At 34.2% G+C, this 22,717-nt stretch overlaps 3 protein-coding genes across 3 annotated transcripts; 2 read left to right on the top strand and 1 right to left on the bottom strand.

Annotated features, from left to right (window-relative positions):
* Positions 1-5,136: 5,136 nt before the first annotated feature.
* Positions 5,137-10,873, top strand: LOC127797528 (lipid phosphate phosphatase 2-like). The gene is made up of 8 exons (XM_052330512.1): positions 5,137-5,207; positions 6,493-6,713; positions 6,836-6,923; positions 7,030-7,139; positions 7,254-7,347; positions 9,263-9,451; positions 9,564-9,623; positions 10,372-10,873. Exons 2-8 carry the CDS (start codon positions 6,498-6,500, stop codon positions 10,572-10,574), a joined length of 960 nt encoding a protein of 319 aa, XP_052186472.1. The 5' UTR covers positions 5,137-5,207; positions 6,493-6,497; the 3' UTR covers positions 10,575-10,873.
* A 700-nt stretch (positions 10,874-11,573) lies between these two features.
* Positions 11,574-15,303, top strand: LOC127797530 (uncharacterized). The gene is made up of 2 exons (XM_052330514.1): positions 11,574-11,808; positions 15,074-15,303. The coding sequence occupies exons 1-2, from the start codon at positions 11,630-11,632 to the stop codon at positions 15,195-15,197; spliced, it is 303 nt and encodes a 100-aa protein (XP_052186474.1). The 5' UTR covers positions 11,574-11,629; the 3' UTR covers positions 15,198-15,303.
* Positions 15,304-16,145: 842 nt separating this feature from the next.
* LOC127797529 (protein MODIFYING WALL LIGNIN-1-like) lies at positions 16,146-20,739 on the bottom strand. The gene is made up of 3 exons (XM_052330513.1): positions 20,381-20,739; positions 17,185-17,384; positions 16,146-16,772 (listed from the first exon to the last, which is right to left on the bottom strand). The coding sequence occupies exons 1-3, from the start codon at positions 20,474-20,476 to the stop codon at positions 16,418-16,420; spliced, it is 651 nt and encodes a 216-aa protein (XP_052186473.1). The 5' UTR covers positions 20,477-20,739; the 3' UTR covers positions 16,146-16,417.
* Positions 20,740-22,717: the final 1,978 nt, after the last annotated feature.

Raw genomic sequence — 22,717 nt, 5'->3', positions numbered from 1 at the left:
GTGGTGTTAATTTAAAAAGATAATTTGATTAAATGATTCTTTGAATGGTAAAATTTTTTCTTGGAGAATTTATATTGATTTTGATATTAAAAAAGGTAAAAGTAAATCTGTAATTTTTTAATTTATGTGACTTTTTAATTTATGTGACGTGATTGTAGATTTTTTATATTTTTTAATTTTTATATTTTTAAATCTTTTCTTTATGTTTATATTGTTAATTAAAAAATATTTTTTCAAATTTAAATATAAAAAATTAATTAATAATTTTATATCTGAAAAAAAGTAAAGTAAATTTTAAATATTTTTTAATATTTATTTATATTATTAAAAAATATTAAAATATTTTTTATTTAAAGTCACAAATATTTTTAAAACACTCTGACTACAATTTAAATATTAAAGAATTTTTCCGTATCTAAATGTCCATTTCTTGCTCTAATTGTAGTGTTCTAATTGTCGACACATTTCTAATTTCTTGGGGCTCTAATTGTTATTATATTGTTAAGCCAATTTATTCTATCATTTATTATTGTTGGTTAATTAAGACAATTAAAATAATTTCCGTTTGGTTAAAGTTAAAGGGTTTTAAAGAGTTTTGAGGCAATAACTACTACTATATTTTTATAATTCTTTTAAAATAAATATAAAATTATGATTTTGAAAACTATTTCTCTGTATTGAATTAAATATATTTATTATTTTCCAAATTTAATCTTAAGAGACTTTAATTTAATTTTAAGAAAGAAAATTTGTTTTGTTTGTTTTAAAAATTAATTTATTAAAAACTTATATTTATCAATTATTTTTATTCTAAAAAATCACTAAATGAAATCCTAAAAATATTTAGGAATACTCATCCTCTTGATATATTTATGTATTTTTCTCCTTTAATTTTTTTATTTTTTTTCTTTCTCTCCCTCTAGTTCGGTGATTACTAAATTATTATTAAAGGCTTAATCCATTTTTTAGTCTTTAGACTAATCAAAAAATTGACTTTAAGGATATCAACTAAATTGTGTTCGCTATTCATCACTGAACAAAATAATTTTATACACTTTTAGTCCCTGACTTTACCGACGTTAATCGAGACATTAATTTTGCCTTGTCACACTGCTACATCACTCCTTAGCACTACCACGTCAGCATGGTTTAATACATTTTTTAGTTTCTGAACTAATAAAAAAATGACTTTAATGATATCAATTAAATTGTGCTCATTATTCATCTTTGGACAAAAAAAAATTATACACTTTTAGTCCCTGACTTAATCAACGTTAACTTTGCCTCGTCATGCTGTCACGTCACTACCACGTCACTCATAATATCTACGTCTATTGTCTATATTTTTATAAAAAAAAAAAGTCTCCACAGTTGGGCTTCCCAATCACAGCCATGTGGAGACTGGGTTCCTCGACCCAACCATGGCTGGGATTAGGAACCTAACAATCTGGCGAATGCCCACCATGGTCGTTGGCTATTCCTCGACCGCTGGGTTTAAGGTCCCCGACCCCTAGTCGTTTCAAGACGACTGACAATGGCTGAATCGACGACAAGTGTAGAGACAAGAGCAATCCAGAACAAGAAGAGATGGAAAAAGGGAAAAAAAGGCTCCTCATGGGCGCCGCCAGCCATGGCTGGGTATGTGTAGACGTTTTTTTTTTTAATAAAAATATGGCCAATAGACGTGGATATTATGAGTGACGTGATAGTAACGTATCATTGACGTGGCAGCATAACGAGGCAAAGTTAACATCTCAATTAACGTCGATTAAGCTTGTATAAAATTATTTTGTCCAAGAATGAATAGTGAACACAATTTAGTTGATATCCTTAAAGTTATTTTTTTTATTAGTTCAAGGACTAAAAAATGCATTAAGCTGTGGTGACGTGGCAGTGCTGAGGAGTGACGTGACAGCGTAACGAGGCAAAGTTAACGTCTCAGTTAATGTCGATTAAGACATGGAATAAAAGTGTATAAAATTATTTTGTTCAGTAAAGAATAGAGAGCACAATTTACTAAATTATTATTAAATTGAAGAGAGAGAATGATAGAAAATTGGAGAGAAAAAATATAAGAGAAGAATAAATATGATGGTATTTTTGTAGTATTAAAGCTTAATGATAAATAAAGAAAAAATGTACTTAGCATTGTTAAGATATAGAAGATGATTATTATTTTTGAAATGTCAAAAATATTTTTGTATTTTTATTCGTGTTGCAACTTATTTGATGCACGGAGAACTTTGCTTTCAGTGTCTTAAACTTATGGGAAATTCCATTCGCAACCAACTTTTTACTCTTTGTAGCCATAATTAAAATAAATTTAATAATTACTTTTCACACCCACTATTATTACTTGTTGCAGCCACTTATATTCCAAAATTACCCTCATATATCTCATACATCACACTGTCATCTTCTCTACAGCCACTCGCCGTCGTCCCCTTCTCTACAGCATTTGTTGCTTATCTGCAACCCCCACTCACCGCCGTCGCCTTCCCTACAGCCACGTTTCTTTGCTCTGCACTTGGTGATAACACAGGTAATTTTTACATATTTGAACTTGGAGGCTAGAAGGGGAGATGTTCGATGGGCGAATATAGTGGCCGCCTAGGTTCGAATCGGTCACCACTATTGAACTGGAGGCAGCATGGCCTTCGAATTGGGTTCGAAGGCGTAACCTGGAGTTCGGAGGCTTGGGCCGCTTTCAAAACCTGGGTTTCGAAAACGACCCGCGCCTCTGAACCCTAGAGTTCGGAGGCAGCCCTTGCCTCCGAACCCTGGAGTTCGGAGATGGCCTGTGCCTCCGAACTTTAGGGTGCAGAGGCGTCCAGCGCCTCCGAGTTCGGAGGTGGCCAATGCCTCCGAAACCTGGAGTTCGAAGGCGTTGGCTACCTCCAAACTTTGGAGTTCGGAGGTGCTGGGAGCCTCCGAAATCTGGAGTTCGGAGGCTCTCAATTTCTATTTTATATATTATATAATATAATATATTACACATTTCAATTTATACAGACCCTCCACTATTTTAATTTACAGTTAAGTTAATATAATGCTATAATATGCATATAATACATATATATTATGATAATAATAATAATATTATTATTAAGATTTCTACCTCCGAACTTTGGAGTTCGAAGGCGCTAGGAGCCTCCGAACTCTAGAGTTCGAAGGTCCCTAAAATATATAATATATTATATTATATAATATATAAAACATAGTATAAAATGGAAACTTATATTATATATTTTAATTTTCGTTTTATATATTATATAATATGATATATTACACAGCACAGACCCTCCACTATTTTAATTTACAGTTAAGTTAATGTAATGTTACAATATGTATATAACATATATATATTATGATAATAATAATAATATTATTAAAATTAAAAATAATCGGGAGTCTAATATTTATTTAATAAGTTATTCTCGAACTTTTAATTAGATATGTTCGTGAGATAAGATGTAAGTGCATAAGTAATTGATAATTTTATAGTTAATATTTATATTTATTGATAAAAAATTATTAAATCTATATTCCATGCCATGGTTATAATTGTTAATTTGTTAGAGAGACAAATTTATCACTTTGCAACTGCAAATAATTCAAATGGATAATGACATTTTTTTGAACTTGTGTATTTGCATTTTCCTACTTCTTCTTTCTCTTCTGATGGTCTAATATTTATTTAATAAGTTATTCTCAAACTTCTAATTAGATATGTTAATGAGATCTTATTGAGTGAAGAGGTAAGTGCATATGATTTATAAGTAATTGATAATTTTATAGTTAAAACACAAACATACACACACACACACATATATATATATATAGAGAGGAAGCGACGACCATGGGGTAGCCATGGCTGTTGGAGATGCGCCCTGAACGCTGGGGTTCGAGGACATTAAGGCTCCCCAAACCCCAGTGTTCGGGGCCTTTAGTGCACCTCGAACCCTAGGGTTTGGGGTGCACCTCTGCTGGCCATGGCTGCCCTCATGGCCGTCGCTTCTTCTGTGTGCGTATATATATGTGTGTGTGTTTCTATATTTATGTGTATATCTGTGTGTGTATGTTTGTGTATTGGGTGCATACATGATTTTCAATGTATACATGTGTTTGTGTATATATGTGTTCTATTACTCTTATATTTTCATCTATTTTTTTGTTTTCATATCAGATTTGGTGTGTGTTTTTTGTTGCATTGTCTTCGTTATGAATATGAATAGGTAGGTGGTTGCGTATGACCGGCTGAGGGAGAAAGTGATTGTGAGGGTAAAAATGAGTTTTTAAAATAGGATATTTTAGGTACATTAAAATATAGCTGTGAAGAGTAAAAATGTGGCTGCGAATAGAATTTTCCTAAACTTATTTACTTATGACAATTTTGTCCAATAATTTGTAACGTTAGTCACTACCCCGTTAGAGTTAGAAAATAAGTTTCATAACCTAAAACGAGAAAGAACAAATAGAATTTGCTACAAAAGCCAATATTCTTATGTAGGGGTGTTCAAAAAAATCGGTGCACCGCGAAAATCGACCAAACCAAATTGAATCGGTAGATTTTTTTTTTTTGCGGTCCAAAACGGTTTGGTGGTTGTACAAACCGCACGGTTTGCAGTTTATATGGTTGGCGGTTTGGTTTAAAACAAATCGCCCAAAAAAATATAAAAAATATATTATTATAAAAATCACCCCAACAACCTCTATAACCCTTATTATTATAAAAATCATCTTATATTTTTATAATAATATATAACAAGTTTATAATAATATATAATTATTCTTTTTAATATTTTTATAATATATTATATGTTATCAATAGTTATTTTTAAACCACGATAAATCGTACCAAATCAGACCGCGGTCTGATTTGATAAGAAAATCGCATTAGCGGTTTGATTTGCTGAAAATAATTTAGACTAGTCAAATCGTATCGTGTACACTCTTATTCCTATGTATGAGAATATAATAATAAAGAAGGTGATCGCCAAATACGATTCATTTTCTAAAAGTATTGAGTGTATTTTATCTTAAATATTTATTATGATTTTTATTTCCTTGGAAAAATCTCCTTCACTTCTCTTTCTTTTTGTCACTTTTTCTCATTTTTTTCAAAACGCATCTCTCTCTCTCTCTCTCTTACTGTGGCCGAAGCTTTCTTAGCGGACGTTTTTCTCTGATTCTTCAGATTCTCGAAGGTGAGTTCGAACTTCACTCTCAGAAGCCTTTGCGACCATTTCTTCTCCATTAGCTTTCTCTCTTGATTCCTTTAATGGCGAAAATTGCTCTTTCTCGTTTTCATTTGAACTTCTTGAAAGTTACTTAAACGATGGATGCCGTTCACTTCTTAATATTCCCTTGAAATGTCTCTGCTGCTCATGGTTTCCGATTACTCTCCGTTTGGTTGCTGACAAAGCTGGTCGAGGAAAAGTAGTTACGACGGTGAATCTTGAGTTACCATGTGGTTTCCAAGAAATGAGAAGCCATGTTCGACTGTGCCAAGATAACTTGTTTCCTTAGCCTAAGGAAGAATCTCATTAAGCAGTATCGGGGAAGTTTCATGGTTCACCAGACCAGATCCTGGTCTTGAATCGGGAACCACGTCTATTGAGTTTATATTTTGTTTTATTTTTCTCTGGAGCCCAATGCGGTCTGTGGAAAGTAGGAAATCCATGGGTTTAGGCATTTTGTTGATTGGGAAAGGCCCCAAAGAATGAACTAATTTTCTAGGATAAACCATGTGTAAAGTATAGTTGGCTTCGTTGTGCCGGGGTGTCTGCCCATGTAATTACATGGATGTCTCAAATCTTGCATTTGCAAAATTGAGAAACAATGTTGAATTGAATTTTTTTAGTTGCCCTGTCAACAACAATAAAATATCAAGCGCTATAGTGGGGTTGAGCTAAACTGCGAACATAAACTATAGCAAATCCCAACCCATCCCCCCTTCTTGCATGAGTTTCTTATTCCTTACGCCTAATCTGAACTTGTACAGTCCACTTCTGGTAGTGATATTCTACTTGGGTTTATTGGTTATTTGTTTGCTAAACATGGGATTACACTCAAAAGGAAATCAGGGCTGGCTGAATGTTGGCTGACACTAGGTTAACTTCTCTATTTGATGTCAGCCAATTCCATATGAACATAATCAGATCAGTACCTTGTAAGCTACATTTTATAATTGAACAAGTTTGATGGTTAGTTTATTTCAAATTGCAATTGGAAAAAGAAACAACAATCCTAAACTCTCTGATTTGACCTTTGGCTTAGCAGAGGCCGTGATTGTGTTTGAAATTAGAAGCATGGGGGCGAATTATATTTTTATGCTTTTGCTGATAGTTGCAGCTCCCTTTTTGTCGCTATGATCATTATAGCAAGCTTGGTGTGAACTATTTTGTTAGTGTGGGCTGGGGTCATTAATCTTTTTTGCTAGGTTTTGAAGCAATATTCCCTTGAGCTAATATGTTGGTTTGTATTTAACAGGTGAAATGCCAGAGATTCAATTAGGTGTTCATACTATAAGATCCCATGGAGCTCAAGTGGCAAGATTTCATATGCACGACTGGCTAATTCTTCTGCTTCTTGTGGTGATAGAAATCATTTTGAATCTTATAGAACCATTTCACCGTTTTGTGGGGGAGGAATTGATGACAGACCTAAAATATCCTCTGAAAGACAATACAGTGCCTGTTTGGGCTGTTCCGGTATGTATACTTTTGACAGGTGTTATCCACTGAATCTTATAAAACCATTTCACCGTTTTTTCTTTTTTTGGCTGGGTCTTCTATCACAAACTTCATTAATACATGGTTTTTCCTTGCAACAGGTACTTGCTATATTGTTGCCTTCTGCAGTCATTCTTGTGTATTACTTTATTAGGAAGGATGTCTATGATTTCCATCATGCCATTTTGGGTAGACTATTTTCTTCAACTATTTTTGTTAAGCTGATCCGAGCTATTTGTATGTAGCTGTACAGCAACTATTCATATTGATTTTTTTATTTTCTCTGGATGTTCAGGCCTTTTGTTTTCAGTACTTATAACTGGAGTTATAACTGATGCAATCAAAGATGCTGTTGGTCGTCCTCGTCCAGACTTCTTTTGGCGTTGCTTCCCTGATGGCAAGGGGGTGATTACCTTGTCAACTGCTTTAGTTTTTCATTGTTTTCCATTATGCCTGAATCTTATACTTAACACTGTGTCCTATGGATTGGTTAATAAAATTGGTGCATGTTATGCTTAGGTATTTGATCTGGTTACAAGGAATGTTATGTGCACTGGACAGAAAAGTGTCATCAAGGAAGGACACAAAAGTTTCCCAAGTGGCCATACATCTTGTAAGCAATAAAACTATATTTGACAGGAATGAATATCTTTTACACACAATTTGTTTCTTACTTTTTCTTCTACAGCTTGCAGATTGCATAATTTTAATCAATGAAACTAAAGTAGGTATGGTGTGGCGAGACATTTGAATCTAAGGGTTTGAGTGAAGTTGATTGGAGTCACTGGATCAGAGTGTACTGCGTGCTACTTTAGCAAACTAGAAGTAGGAATATGTACCAAAAATGAAAAGAAATTAGTTAGTAAGAATGTATAGAGAAACTTGATGACCAAGAAATAGCTAAGAATGGCTCTTCCAACATCTTGGATTAGCTACAAGGGAGATTGGGACAATGTGGACTGCAGCCTGACAAACTGGGAATGGGTTGGGAAACTAAGAAGTGGTTCTTGGAGTACAATGTCGATGTCAAATTATTGGAAAGTTGAAGAAAAAATCTTTAGGTTTGTTAATAAGGTTAGCTATGTTGTATGGTGCAATATATCAACTAAGAAGCACATACCCTTCTAAAATAGGACAGTTAATGGACCGTCTCTGATATTCAGATTCGACCTGGATCCAACCAATAAAGTCCAATCTATTTACATGTAAACCAGATCCAGATCTAACTGATCCATTTATAGTTGAGTCAGATCTCAGTCAATCCAATTGGATCTAGTATTCAACTGAATCCATTATATAAAAATACCCTATGTTAAGGCATTCTCGTATCAACCTGCTTCTCACGAAAAAATAAAAACTGTCCTATATTTTTTAATTCTTGATTTAATTTCACATGTTTTGTATTATAACATAATCTTTTTTAGATTATAGTTCGGAAAAATGCTTATGCTTAAAAGGATTTTATACAAAAAGATATATTTTATGTTAAAAAGGTCAAACACTAAAATTGTCAATATTTTTGCTTGTATAATTGTCATTCTTCATCAGAATAGTGAGATTTTAATTCTGGTGTCAAAGAAAAAAATAATTTAACAATTTTTTTGTGCTATTTTTTATATTTAGATGTGAAATGTTTTTTTTTTTAAATGTTGTACCTTTTTTTTTCTATTCAAACACCAAAAAATAATTGAAGTATTTTACCAAAAAACATTTTACATCAAAACAAATGGAGCTTTTATTTTAGTGAGTTTTCTCATTTTGAATATATGGAATATGGATGTAAATGGCAACGTCATTTGCCTTGATGGGAGGTGACTTGCATAATCATGTGGGCAGGTATAGCGATGTACTTACAGGTCATGGCATTAGGATATGATATTATCAGCTAATACTATTTTCACTAGGCAAGATGAGCTTTGATCACATATAACAGTTGCTTAACCATCACCCAGATAGACTTAGGTAGAAGACTGAGAGGCTGGGGGTGGAAAGTTATGTCAATCTGAATCTGGCTATATTTGGAAGGTGCTGAGAGGAGAGGATAAAGGTCAAGGAAGTCAAGCATACAACTTTAAATAGAGCTAATTATTACTGTAAATGAAATGCTTTACATTGTTATACACAGCTTACAGTTAACATTACTCCCACACTAATTGGTTTTCCCCTAACCTATATCAGGGTCTTTGGATATTTACTGATTCAAAGTGTTTACATAGATTCAAAAGAATCTGTTGAATTTTATGATTCACTTCTCATGGAATGTGAATATTCACTTTGACTAGACTAAACTTAAAAAAGACAATTTCTCTCTAGCTCTATGTAAATGTCCACCATGTGCTGTCATAAAACTGAGTATCTTCAGAACATAATTTTCTAATAGCATTCTTTTGCTTCTTTCTTTTTCTTGTGTTTATACATGCAGAATCTGCAAAAACAAGTGCCATCTTTGTGCATTTGTCATAGTTACTATGATTGTTCTTTGTACATCAAATCACAACCTTACCAGAATTTGTGTTGTTGACATGTAGGGTCTTTTGCTGGCTTGGGTTTTCTCTCATGGTATTTATCAGGGAAAATTCGGGCATTTGATCGTAGGGGCCATGTTGCAAAGCTTTGTATCATTTTTTTGCCGTTGCTTGTTGCAGCTTTGGTTGGAATTTCACGAGTGGATGACTATTGGCATCACTGGCAAGATGTATTTGCTGGAGGAATTATAGGTCTATGATTTATCAATAGTTCTACCCTTAATCCTCTGTTGTTCAGACTGCTGCTTGTCATTATAATATTCTTCCCTTTTCACCTCTTCTTTATCTCTCTCTCTCATTGCAGGGCTGACCGTGGCTTCATTTTGTTACTTACAATTTTTCCCACCTCCATATGAAGTAGATGGTATTTCCTTCCTGTTCTATACTCGATTATTAATTTTAATCTTGTGTTTTCTTTCCCACCTATGACTGTAATACAAATATATGGTACTGACGCCCAGATGCATGTTCAATATAAATTCCAGCATATCAGAAATTGAGGAAATGAAAGAGGATATGCTTGCATTTTTAATCTCTGTTATTTAAGCCTATAGTTAAATTTCAAATTGCTTGTTTATTTGTTTCTATTTGAATAATTTTTCTCATATTATATATGCTTTGGCATGTGTCCCCATCGAGATCTCCAATTTGTGCCTTTGTTTCTTTCACGGTCAAAATTAAGCAACAGCAAAATACTCTTGGGAATTTAGACTCTAGTTCGAACTTGAGCACTCATGTCTAGCAACCCTGTCCTATCTTTGCCTATATCTAGTTGGCGGGCAAGCTAGTAATACAGTGTTAGTTTACCAGAAAGCACCTAATTTCATTTGAGAAAGACTTGTTTCCGCCTTTCAGTTTCTATTTTAATCGATCTGTTTGAGCTGTTCTGACTCCTGTTAATTCAATTAAGTATGCTGTCTCAAGTACCATATTCTCGTACCATAACAAATTAGCAATGCTGTCAGCCTGTTTTTTTCATGGCGGTTCAGTTTCACGTCTTTCTTTTGTCCCTCTCATATTAGAACAAGATAGAAGTCGCAGATCAATCTGTACTAGCATCTCACTACTCATTTGCAGTTCTTAGTTCTCTTCTATCTTCATCCTGGATGCAGGTTGGGGTCCGCACGCCTATTTCCGAATGTTGGCAGAGTCCCGAAACAACGACCAATCTTCCTCCAACTGGAGCGACGGCCGCACTGCGCGCCCTCAGCAGTATGGCCAGTCTCACAGTGGCTTGGAAGCATCAGAAATGAACATAAGTGATAGAAGCCCAATCCTGGATGTTATGGGAAGTGGAAGAAGACAATTAACTTGAGGTGTTCTTTCAGTTAGTAGAAGCAGATGAAGATGAGCAGCAAGCTGGGCGGATCAAGCATTTAGCATTTAGGATGGGTGGAAGATAGGATGCATTCAAATCTTGTATCTCACACGTGAAGATATTAATGTTTGATGTTGATAATCTGCGTCGATAAAGGGCGGAATACATACATAATAAAATGCGACGCAATTATAAAAGAAGTAACGTAAAATTTGTCATCTTTTCAAACATGAAATTGTTTGAAGAAAACGAGAGTTTTTACCATTCTAATTGGCAAGGGTGTTGGCTCATACAAGGCCTTCTGTTTCATATGTCTAACAAATTCTTCTTTAATTATAATACCCATTACCCACTGATTAAATCAATGGTTCTTCACTAATTAACACTTTTAAATAAAAAATTTATGTTATAAAATTAAGGGATTAAAAACTAAAAACTATTTTATGTTGTACTTAATTTGTTAATCAAGAACATAACATCTCCATGATCTGTAATGTCAAGCATAGAGTAAGTATCTATAATTTATGTTATGAATTATAGATAGTAACACAGTTATGAAGATAAATAAGTAGATGTTTTTTTCTTATCAATTATGAATTATTGGAAGATAATCATTTACACTCAAATAAAGTATTTATAATCTCATCTCAAACAAGATAACAAGAAATAATATTTATCATGCCCAAAATAGTGATATCGCTATGGATGTTTATTAGCTAATAGTCATATGAGAAGTCTAATATGATTAGTAATTAGAATTGATAACTCTATTTAAATAATGTAAAAAAAAGGTGATAACTACATTATTTAAAAAAGAATAAAATAAAATAGTATTTTTTTATCAATAATATAAATTTAAATAAAATTTTAAAACTTCAAATTTGCCAAAAAAATTTCCCTATTGTTTTATACACTTAAAAATAAAAAAATGATTTACAACCCATTAGGATAATAAATCTTCACGAAGGCAGGCCCAATAGAAAGAGGCCCAAACTGTTGATTTTCTGGTTCGATCAGATCATCGGATTGAAGTGGGCGAGTGGCGAGGAATCATGGAGGAATTCAGTAGCAGAGCGGTGGAAGATATGGAGAAGGGAGACGCCGAGAAGAAGGAAGTAGTAAGAGTATGCAAGAGGTGCAAACAAATCTACAGTCCTTCCTCTAACAGCTCCTCTTCTTGCCGCTATCATCCTTCGTTCTTCGTTTGCCGTCGCCATGACGATCAGAGAAGGTATCATGACCATCACTTCTTTCTGTTTCAACCTCTTAAGATCACGATCGGATTCGCGTGTCGTGATCTCATGCGCAGTTTGTTGGTTATTTTACTTTGTGTTTCTGAATTTGCAGTTATAGAATTGAATTGATAGATGAATTCGTGTCGTACCCAGGGCAAAATCCCTAGAAATTTGATTTGGTTAAGGGAGAGCTTCTTTCCCCATTTCGTTTATCTATTTTTTTTTTTTTTTATTTCTGTCTCTTGGTTGAGGGAAGTAGGCCAGCTGTAATAATTTTTAATTTTCTGCATTACTAGCCTGGGATGAGATGTTCCAAATTCCAATTAATGAATGAAGTAAGATTCAAAGGCAAAGCCATGTTTGGATTATGGATTTACCAAGGGAAAAGATGATCAAATTACTTGTACTTGTATTGTTTGTTGGGACAACTGGAGAAAACGTGTTTTTTTTTTTTAATACAAATACTCATCCATTCTGGTGGGTGCCGATATCACTGGTATGGGTCTGTGATCAACTCATGGAATGGGAAGGAGATAAGGGAGATTTGAGAGAATGTGAGTTTCGGAAGATGGAAGAGAGTGGAGGCAATCAATTGAAAAAAAAAAAAAAAAAATCATTCATTAACCTTTTAATACAATAAGATGAGATCCACCTTTTATACATCTTCTCTGATCTTAACTACCTTCGCTGAGGTTATACAAGAGAGTAACCTATAAATACCGATGGCTTCTAATTGAAATGTCTGGCAAAGCCAACTAATTGGCTTCTTCTGCTCTGCATCTCTACCTATGTTGTAATCCTGCTCCAGAACTTGTCCAGCTAATCTGCCACTGTTCGAGCTTTAGCTATTGCTTCCAGTTGTCTTCCTTTCTTGGAACTATCCATCTTGCTCTTGGCTACCTCTCTTCCTCCAGCTACCATGTGCATCACTTCCTTTAGAGGATCCTTTTCTTCCTGGATTTTCTTTCCTTGGCCATAGCAATAGCTTCTTCCTCTTGAGCAGCATTGGTTCCAGCACCTCCTCTTCTGGAAGTAGCATCCCTGGCAACAGCTTCTTCTTGAGCATCCTTTATCATCATATCACATTCATTCCCAGTTCTCCTGACCAAGAAAAAACAAGATACAAATAGCTATCCTTAGGCTTCTTTTTTACCCTATGTCTTCCCTTTCTTTTTGCTTTCCTCCTCAAATCCAGGATCCAAGCATTTCCACAAAGTATTTTGTTCTGACCAAACAAAAGACTTAAGACTAAGCTTAACATTCAAGGTTTAATCCCACTAAGTGGGGTCAGCTAACTTCTTTTTGATCTCAGTCAAATTAATTTATTGTATGTCAAATAGATACATATCCAATTAGAAAGTATAAGGTGGTCATATACTGAAATTTTTATGCACTATCATGATAATGCGCACATGTTATGATTGTCTTATTAATTTAAAATATTGCTATAAACATCTTTATGGGGTTTTCCCTTCATGGTCCATTTAGTCGAGAACTTGGTGGCTTTAGGTTTTTGTTTGAAATGAAGGAGCAAAGAGATTAAAAAAAAATTAAATCATTTAATATTAGGGATTAACTTTGATATCAATTGATATGTGGCCTATGAATTCAAAGTTAAATCGTGTATAGTGTAAGTAGTTTCCTACTGTGGAAGCAATAATTATAAGTAACACAAAAGTACAGTACACAAACGTATCTTTGAAGGTGTGTAAACCCAAGTGAAGTGAGAAAAACAATGAACCAATATGTAACCAGATCTAACAATCACTATTAATAACTTAAATACAAGAGTGAGTGACTTACAACCCAAGTATGTTGTTAGACATTACAATCTATGGTTGAAATAACCTTCTCATTAGAACTGTGATGAATTTCCATTTGTAGTCGATGATCTCTATCACCATCTAGCTCAAACCCACAAGACAAAGGGACTTCTTGCTGTCTACAGTTTAGAATCTAGAGGTTTTAGGTTTTAAGTTAAGCAGATTAAAAACTGAATATATGAATATGAAATGTATTTTAATAAAATACAAGTGTGGATATAGTAAACCTTGAATATCAAGTCATTTCAAAAAAATATTAGTTCAGATATCTTGGATAATCATCCAAAAAGATAGGGAGATTAATAAAGATGTTGCTCATAGAATTAAGATAGGGTGATTAAAATAGAAAAGTGCATCCAATGGTTACGTGATAGTAAAATTCTGTTAAAACTAAAAGGAAAATTTTTAAAACAGCTATAAAACCAGTTTTGTTTGTATGCAGAATGTTAAATGGTAAAGCACCAACATCTCCAAAATATAAATGCAATGAAGATGAGGATGTTATGATGGATGAATGACCATACAAGAAAAAGATAAAATTAAAAATGATGTTACTTGCAATAAGGTTAGAGTGACTTCTATTAAAAATAAGATTTGGAGACACCATTTAGATGGTTTGGTTATATGAAAAGAAGATCAATATAAGCATTTGTGAAGAGAGTTAAATGGAACAAGTTTTTAGCAAAGGGAGTAGAGAAAGACCCAAAAAGATAAAAAATAAGAGATGTTTAAATATGATATAAGTTATAAAGGCCTTATAGAAGATAAGGCTATAAATAGAAATGATTGGTAAGCTAAAACTCAAGTAACTGACTTCACATAGTGGGATTAATACTTGATATATTGTTGGTTTTTTTTTGAACGGCCGGCAGCGTAAATCATAGTCAAGTATCTAGGCTGGTGGGAACATGGTTCTGGATTGCAAGGCTTGCTTGATTATGGGGTTATGATAAAGGCTGTACTAAATGTTTTCCCCTTTATGCAGGGTTGCATTTCCCACATCTGTTGTGGAACTAAGTTGTTCATCTCTATTTCACCTTATAAAAGTTTTATGCCCTGCTTTTATCCTGCTATATGATTTGGTCTGTTCCGTTTGGTATAAGACTTGCACGTGTACAGGGTATCCAAAATGGGAAATAGGGTAGAGGCAGAAAAGACTAATCATTTTAATATCATTTTTTTTAATTGTATTTTGTTGTTCTTTTAGTTTCTTTTTTGTCTGTTTGGTTTAAATTGTTTCTGTCTCTCTCTGAAAATGAGATCCCCAAATATGTTAAACTAGCAGCTCTTTCTTATTGAAGATTTGTATTGTTGCGATTTAGGAGGATTCTATTGGGTTTGGCCTTTTACTGTTGAATCACTTTCCTTGTTGACACATGCTAACATGACCGTCCTGCGCGCACCCACATTCATATTCTCTGCTTTCATGTTCTTGTAGATACTATGAATTGGGACCAGACGATCCTCCTTATGCTGCCAAGTTCTATGACTGTTGTGGAGCAGAGGACCCTGAGGCGGCTGGCTGCACTAGCAGCTCTCATGTTTCATATGACGATGACTAATGACTTCCGGACATGCGTGTGCTCTTTAGAAAACTCCAATGGCCTTATTTATCTAATCTAAACGCCCTCATCTTCATATCAAATACTTTTCGTTCTTCTTCTTCTTCTTCATTTTTGTAGGTTTGACTGGTTCGAGTCTGCTTTATACCAATGGAGGCTGTGATAGACTCTGTCTTGGTTGGTAACAAGTTCTACTTGTGCTTTGCCTATCAACTGTGCAGGTCGTATGCGATTCCTATAATATAGTTAGGGTTGGGGAATAATGTAAAAAGTGTCAAGAGGATATCCATGTAACATATATATCTTATACAATGATTTTTCTGAAAAATTTGTGTTATAGATTAAAGAAAAGCATCAGAAAGATAAGAGAAGGAAAATGGAACTGGGAAAATGGAGAGGTTTGGAGGATGTTGGACTAAACAAAAAGAAAAGCAGCTGCAAAATAGTTGAGACCTTTGTAGACATTGGAGATGATAATATTCAAGACATGCTTTAAGATTTATAGTTTCTAAATTCTCCCAAATCAGATTGTGCACTTGCACTTCCCTATCTTTTGGTACCCAAATTTTGTTTTGGGTTCATTCAAGTTAGGTAGTCTAAATGGTTCCTTTTGAAATTCAAATTTGTTTTGACTTTGAAAGGATTGTTCCTAATTCAACATCTACTCATTGTGCGTATTTGTTTCTCAGAATAATGACAGCTGATATGTTAATGTCACTTTTAAGTTCTATTTATTACAAATTATTTTTGTGTGTATATATATATATATATAAATTAATCAAGTAATAAATATCAGATGAATACTTATTATGCGACAGGAATAAAGATGAAAGACCAAGTACATTGCTGACAAAAATGGTGACTCGTCAAGAGAGAAAAAAATGAAAAAGTAACCCAATTCCCAATTCATGAATTTCCACACCTAACCATTAACTATGGACAAACATCAAACAACAAACCACACCAACAATAAGATGAGCTTCATTCAAGTGAACTATGTAACAGAGACACATCATCTTCAAAACATTACACGCCGTATCCTAGCCTATTCAAGAGGTGAAAAACATTGATTTTAGAAGCTCTAACAAACAAGCCACAGTGCAGGAGAGGCACTTCCACCTCTTCCCCAACCTCTTCCTCTTCTTCTTCATAAATAAGGTATCTATCTTTATAAGCCATGGCATGTCCTAATGTGATTTCAGGATGATTTGTCAAAACAATCAAGTAAATTGCCGCCTCATATATGTGTCTTCATGTACAAAAACTGGAGCTTGGGCTTGGGCATGGGCATGGGCATTTGGCGGAGGGCATGGTTGTCCCATTGCTATGCTGCTTTGATCGGGCGGAGGAGGAGGCCCGCGCCACAAGGGATCGCTGTTCTTCTCAGAGCTCAAAGCAAGATAGTACACTATCCCGAGAATCACGCTGGCAAGGGACAGTACAGCAGCCCCAGCAAAGACTCCGGGCTTCACCACATAGCAGTAGTAGTTGCCAAAGTACATGGTCTCTTCGCCGTGTTGGTCGTTCAGTGCTGCACCCGTCAGTAACAGAAGGAATGCTATGACAAATGTGAACCTGAACAAATGATATACAGCCAGCTCGTCAATAGAAACTAGAATGTCAAATGTAGAAACCACAGTTCTAGGCAGAAACATTGACTGTGTAAATTATTCCAACACAATGATCCATTGATTCGTATGGAACACACAAACATTTTATATCGATGACAGAAGTATTGTTTCAACAGTGCTTAGAATCCATGTTGTCTTGGCGGAAGATGAGGGCTGCACCAACCAAGAGATAGCCACGCTATGATTGTAGTGTGCGCAGGCGCGCGTGTATATATATTTTGGCTAGGTAATGTAGAATATCTAAATGTTCGCATATATGTGCTGTTGACCCATATTCATTTATTGTTTCACGAAATCACCTTAAAGACAGGAAAATGTGGATTTCAGATTTGTCACTGAGTTGGGTTGAGAGTTACCACGAGACAACAAAGCAGACTAGCGCCACCGTCCAGTTAGAATTTGATTGATGAGCACCTTTTTTGCAACACATGCACCCCGTTGTAACATTAATGATGATTTGAGCAACCATAAGAGCCACAGCTGCAGTTAATCCAAGACCCAAAGCTGGACTGCTGGGGTATACACAGGTAGGACCAGTAAATTGAACCTGAGAACCCTGCAAAAAAAAAAAAAAAGAGAGTCTGAGATCCTCTCTCTCTCCCCAATAAATTACCTGAAACCATCTATCGTATTTGTAGCTTCCAGTATCAAGTAGCTCTACAGGATAATAAACAACACATACCAATACAAACAGAATACTCCTCTGGCTGAATAGGAGATATTAACCACCTAGGAAGTAAACTCTAACTATTTCCACAACCATTGAAGTTGAGAATGTAAAAGGAGATGGGTAAAACAATTAAAAAGAAAAGCAATATTAGGTATTACTTACAAATTCCATAATCAACTTGTGATGCATATTAGTGAGTTAATTAACAGCCCACTGTCAGAAAACTGCTGAGTTTTTGTGAAACCAGCATACATATTGTAATAGACAGCTCACCCCCAAACACAGAAGGTAATAATATCAAATTTGAAAGGCTCCTTATTAAGCTCCATTGCCCAAGGTGCATTTTATTTATTATTATTATTATTATTGGATTGAACCAAAACTATCTTAATGCCAGCCCCTACACATGTTACATGTTCATACCTACGCTTGCAAATCATGCCTATGTCTAAACATTTTGCATAGCCATGACAAAAATGGACTAGGAAAGAGAGTAAATAATAGGTGATCAAAAAAGGGGGAACATAATGTTATGAACTGTTTTCTGTCATGCATGCAAATGTTTTAAATGGTATTTAGTCAAGAAGCCTGTTGGAGCATGCCTAAAAGCTCCTACATTGATAAGCATGTAACTTCAAATTTGTTAACTAATGACAAGCCAGAAGTGAAAACCTAAACAATTACCAATTAGTTCTGAACCACCAATAAATTTGTAGAAGACTGAAGACAAAGAGAAGAAATCAGAAGGGAAGGAAGAGAAGAAAAAGAAATCCTTGGAAATTTCCTTAATTGCTATAATAGATTCCCTCATTACCTGATACTCAACCTCTTTTTGGTTATTGATCTGAAATTTCATTTCTTCTGTTACTTCCTTAATTTGAAATCAAGTCTACGTTTAAGTCACCCAATGACCAAAACCCGTACAGTCAAACACACTGTGAATCTGTGATCATAACTTAACAGTCAGGGTTTCACTTATTTGTCCTTTATCGATATACTCTCTTAAAGGTGGCATACCAGGCAAAAGTGAACCTAGCATTGACTCGGTGTTCATAAAAGAGGTATGGTTCCTAAAGAGGGAAATTATTTCTATGCTTCCCATAATGGGCTCCAAAGGATGTTTTTTTGAAAAAGTTTCTATCCTAGGGGTCAACGCTATAGTCTGCACATTAATCTGGTCCAACTGGGTTTTGTACACTGATGACAATGTATTATTTGATCTAGTTGTTGGGACACAGATGTGGACAGGTCAGAATCCATTGCACCAGAATCTACATATGCTAGATTTTAGTAATTTTTCTCTCTTCGTTTTTGTTTTTCTTCCAATAACTAGTGGGACCAAAGCCAGATGATGCCAAATCTAAATTGAGAACAATGTGTGGAAGGTATAGGTAAAAGATAATTACCCTAAGTTACAATTATCACAACAAAATAAATATAAATCAAAATCTAAATAAATCAAAATAACTGAATATCAAATTGGAGGTTCCAGAAATGAAGCCAGAACATTTTCTAAGTAAAGCCTTTTGAAGCCAGAAAGTATACATAAGCCCCATCCTAAAATCAGAAGGCACCAACAAGAACAAGTAGAAGCACAAGCCTTATCCAACTAGGTGGGGTGTTTCAACCAAAAGCGTGAAGAGTTTTGTTGACTATCTACCAAGTGGGGTTCACATTGTAAAAGAAAGAGTCTACTGAACTAAAATAGCTAGTTTGAAGATAACCCCCGAAGGCATCGTGTGCCATCAATGAACTGTGAATAACCAGACAAATTGATGTTGTGTTAGGCTTCTTGTGCTAGTAGGGCTGTTGTTGTGCTGCAAGTTGACAGTAAAGTGGCTGATAAATCTTGCAAGCTAGAACACCAGATACAACCAGAACCACATGTTGGTTAAAAGGTCTAAGCTGCCACTTAATATGTGAGAACCTCCAATTGAAGTTGGAAAGCTATAAATAAGGGGAGGGTAACAGAACTCGTACCATCAAGCATAAACAAACAATGTAGCTATCACTGAGGTGTGTGTCTAAAAGATTACTGCATAACAGCAATCAATTTGTTTCTTATATATATATGCGCCGAAACAGGTGAGCATGCTAAGCAACCAGTCAATGGCCCTCTCACCAATAACTCAAGATATGTTGACTACTAATCTTGCAAGAAAGCAGGAAGAGCGGGTCAAACATCAATCAGTGGCGAGATTAACGAGAACTACAACTGGAATTGTTGGAATATGCAGCAAAAATAAATGCAAAGGGAAAGAAGAATAAACTACCCTTCCTATTTATTCAATAAGGCCGTGAATATAGTAACATCCAGCTATAAATCACTGTAATAACTAATAATAGTCCTAAGAATCCAATCCAAAATCTATGCTGGCCAAGCCATTACTCCAACAGTAGATAATATTGGGGAGGAAAAATTTTCCACGAAATTCACATTCATTGGCACTATTCCTGCAAGGCTGGAGAGAATTAATCATGTCTGTTCAATCAGTTCATGGAAAAATACATCTCTTACCACCCAAATTTCGTCTTTCTAATCGGGAAAATGTGCCTCAAAAACTATTCCTAGAAAACAAAGAATAAAGGATTTGCTGAATTCCTGTAATAAAGCAATCACTTTGCTCGAGAACACCCAGAAACTTGTCCCCAATCACAATCTTAACCAGACCAACCATGCGGTAATCCAATCAACCCAAAAAAGCCGCAATTTGAAAACAGACGATAATTGATTAAAGAATTAATCCATGAAAAACCCATTCCACCAGAAGATCAATCCACCTCCACATATGAACGACAACAACATTCGCAAAATGTAGAAGCGCATATATATATATATATGTATGTATATACATATGTGTGTATGTAAAGGTGTGATTTACCTTAATCCTCGTGGCCTCGGCTGCAAAACCAGTCACGGCAGATAAAAGCCCTAGAAACCCAACAACCGAACACACCACTATCGCCTTCTTCTCCATTTCCTCTCTCTCTCTCTCTCTCTCTCTCCTCGCTTACAATTTACAGATAAAAAAACCCCTCTTTCGCCACTGAGAGGGTTTCAATAACGCTCTATAGTACTGTTAATCGGTGGAAGGAAAAGAGGGAAACAGTGAAAGCGTTAAAGGCGAAGAAAGCGTAAAGAACTGAGAACTGACACTCTCCATTCCATTGTAGTATCGAGCAAGTGTTAGATGGGCTGATGAACGTGTGCGCAGTGGACGCCTGTCTTAAGGAATCTGACGGCTGAGGGCAAAAGCGGAATGCCAAATCTAAGGAACCCACCGAATCCTTTTCATAGAGAACGTTTTCTTTTTACGCCCACTAATCCACACTCTTTTCCTTTTATATTAAATAAATTATGTACGGTTACATTCATATTTTTATCATTATATTTTTATATTTTTTATATAATTATTTTAATTTTTTATTATTTTAATTATATTTTTGAATATGATCCTTAACTTAATTTAATCCTTATATTTTTATCTCTTTTTGTATGATAATATAAATTTTTTATTATTTCGATTATATTTATAAATTTATATTTTTAAATTAATTTAATTCATATATATTAACGTGAAGAGAGTGTGATGTGTATTTTGTCATTTTATTTCATCTTTTTTTATAGGTGTAATCCATATAAAATAGACCAATCAAAATGATGAAAAGTCCGAATTGTGACACAAAAATAAAAGGTTAAAGTATAGATATTAAATTAATTCAAAAATATAGATTCATGTGTAATTAAAATAATAAAAAAATTGAGTGATTACATAAAAAAATATGAAAATAAAGAAATAAAAATATAAGTTTGACTAATTATACACATAAAAAAATTCAATATTTTTTGTTGTTTTGTGTTCATTTTGATCTTTTGAAAAACAAAAATTAGTAATATTTAAAAAAAATTACTTAAAACTTATAACATCTAGATGTTTTTTCTAAAACTGCTATCATTTTATAAAAAAATAATTATTACTACTCTAAAATTATTTTATAGACTACTATTAATTATGGTTAAACTAACTTTTTTTTTTTAAAGAATCATTAGCTCACTCGACAAATAATTTGTTCTTTAATAATTTAATTAATTAATGGTTCTATAAAGCAACAATGGTAGAAGTAGATGTTATTTCAAAAAATAATAAAAAGTATTGAAAATAATAATTTGTTATGAGTGGTAATTTAGTTTTTTTTTATAAATAATAATAGTTTTAAAAGAAAATGATATATTATCTATTGATAGTTCAGTTCACCAAACAAGAGCGGGCCCCACTTCATTCATCCAATTGGGTCTTCTAATTTCTTTAATACGTTGACCCAATCCCCATATTTCCCATCCATGGATGGATCCGTGAATTGAACCCGAAGTTTCAAGGACCAGTCAGGGAAAGTTGCTTCGAATGCACCCCCTCAAAGTCAGATTCACACTCCATCCCATTAAATAAGAGGCCAAGAGAGGAAAACCCTAATTTTAGAGGCAAAAGTATGTCTTTCTTTTTGTATAATTATATTTGAAGTAAATTCTTAGATGACATAGAATTGTGTTGATTATTTTTGAAATAATTATTAATATAAGAATAAATGAGAATGTTATGTTGTTCGTGTCGAGTTTTTCTCTCTTAAAAGAATAAATTTATAAGAGATGGTCAAAAAATTATTTTGGCTCGTTAATCAATATTTACGTTCATATTGATAAAACGACTATGATGACGACAAACATAGAACAGAGATAAAAAAAAAAGAGGACAAAATATAGAGAAAATGAAAAGCTTTCATTTTAAGGCCATAACAATAATGTTAGAAGGAAAATGAGCAGCCTCACCAACTACAGGGCAATGACCCCACCTGGGGACACAAACACAGACTGCCCACCAATATTATTGTCCCTATTGTTAGATGAAAAATAAACAATCAAACAAGTAAATGGCTCGTGAACTTCCCTTGGCAGAGCACAGATTGGCAGTAGGAGCAAGTTTTAGGGCATCAATCAATTGTTCTTGTTGAATAATGCTACTGATATATTTTTGTGTATATTTTAAACTACACAAAGATGTACTAATGATAAAAATATCCCTCATGAAGCGTATAAAGACGCATGAGGCACACGGAGAGACGCAGAATATTTTAGTCATAATACCTCATTATGTAACTTAAAATGTACAAAAATAATATATATTTAACATTATTCTTGTTCTTATACATAAAAGGGTGGCTTA

Source organism: Diospyros lotus, chromosome 3 (assembly GCF_014633365.1).
Source record: "Diospyros lotus cultivar Yz01 chromosome 3, ASM1463336v1, whole genome shotgun sequence".
Taxonomy (NCBI): Eukaryota; Viridiplantae; Streptophyta; class Magnoliopsida; order Ericales; family Ebenaceae; genus Diospyros; species Diospyros lotus.
Note: the sequence above shows the minus strand (reverse complement) of the source record. Positions and strands in the feature narration are given on the sequence as shown.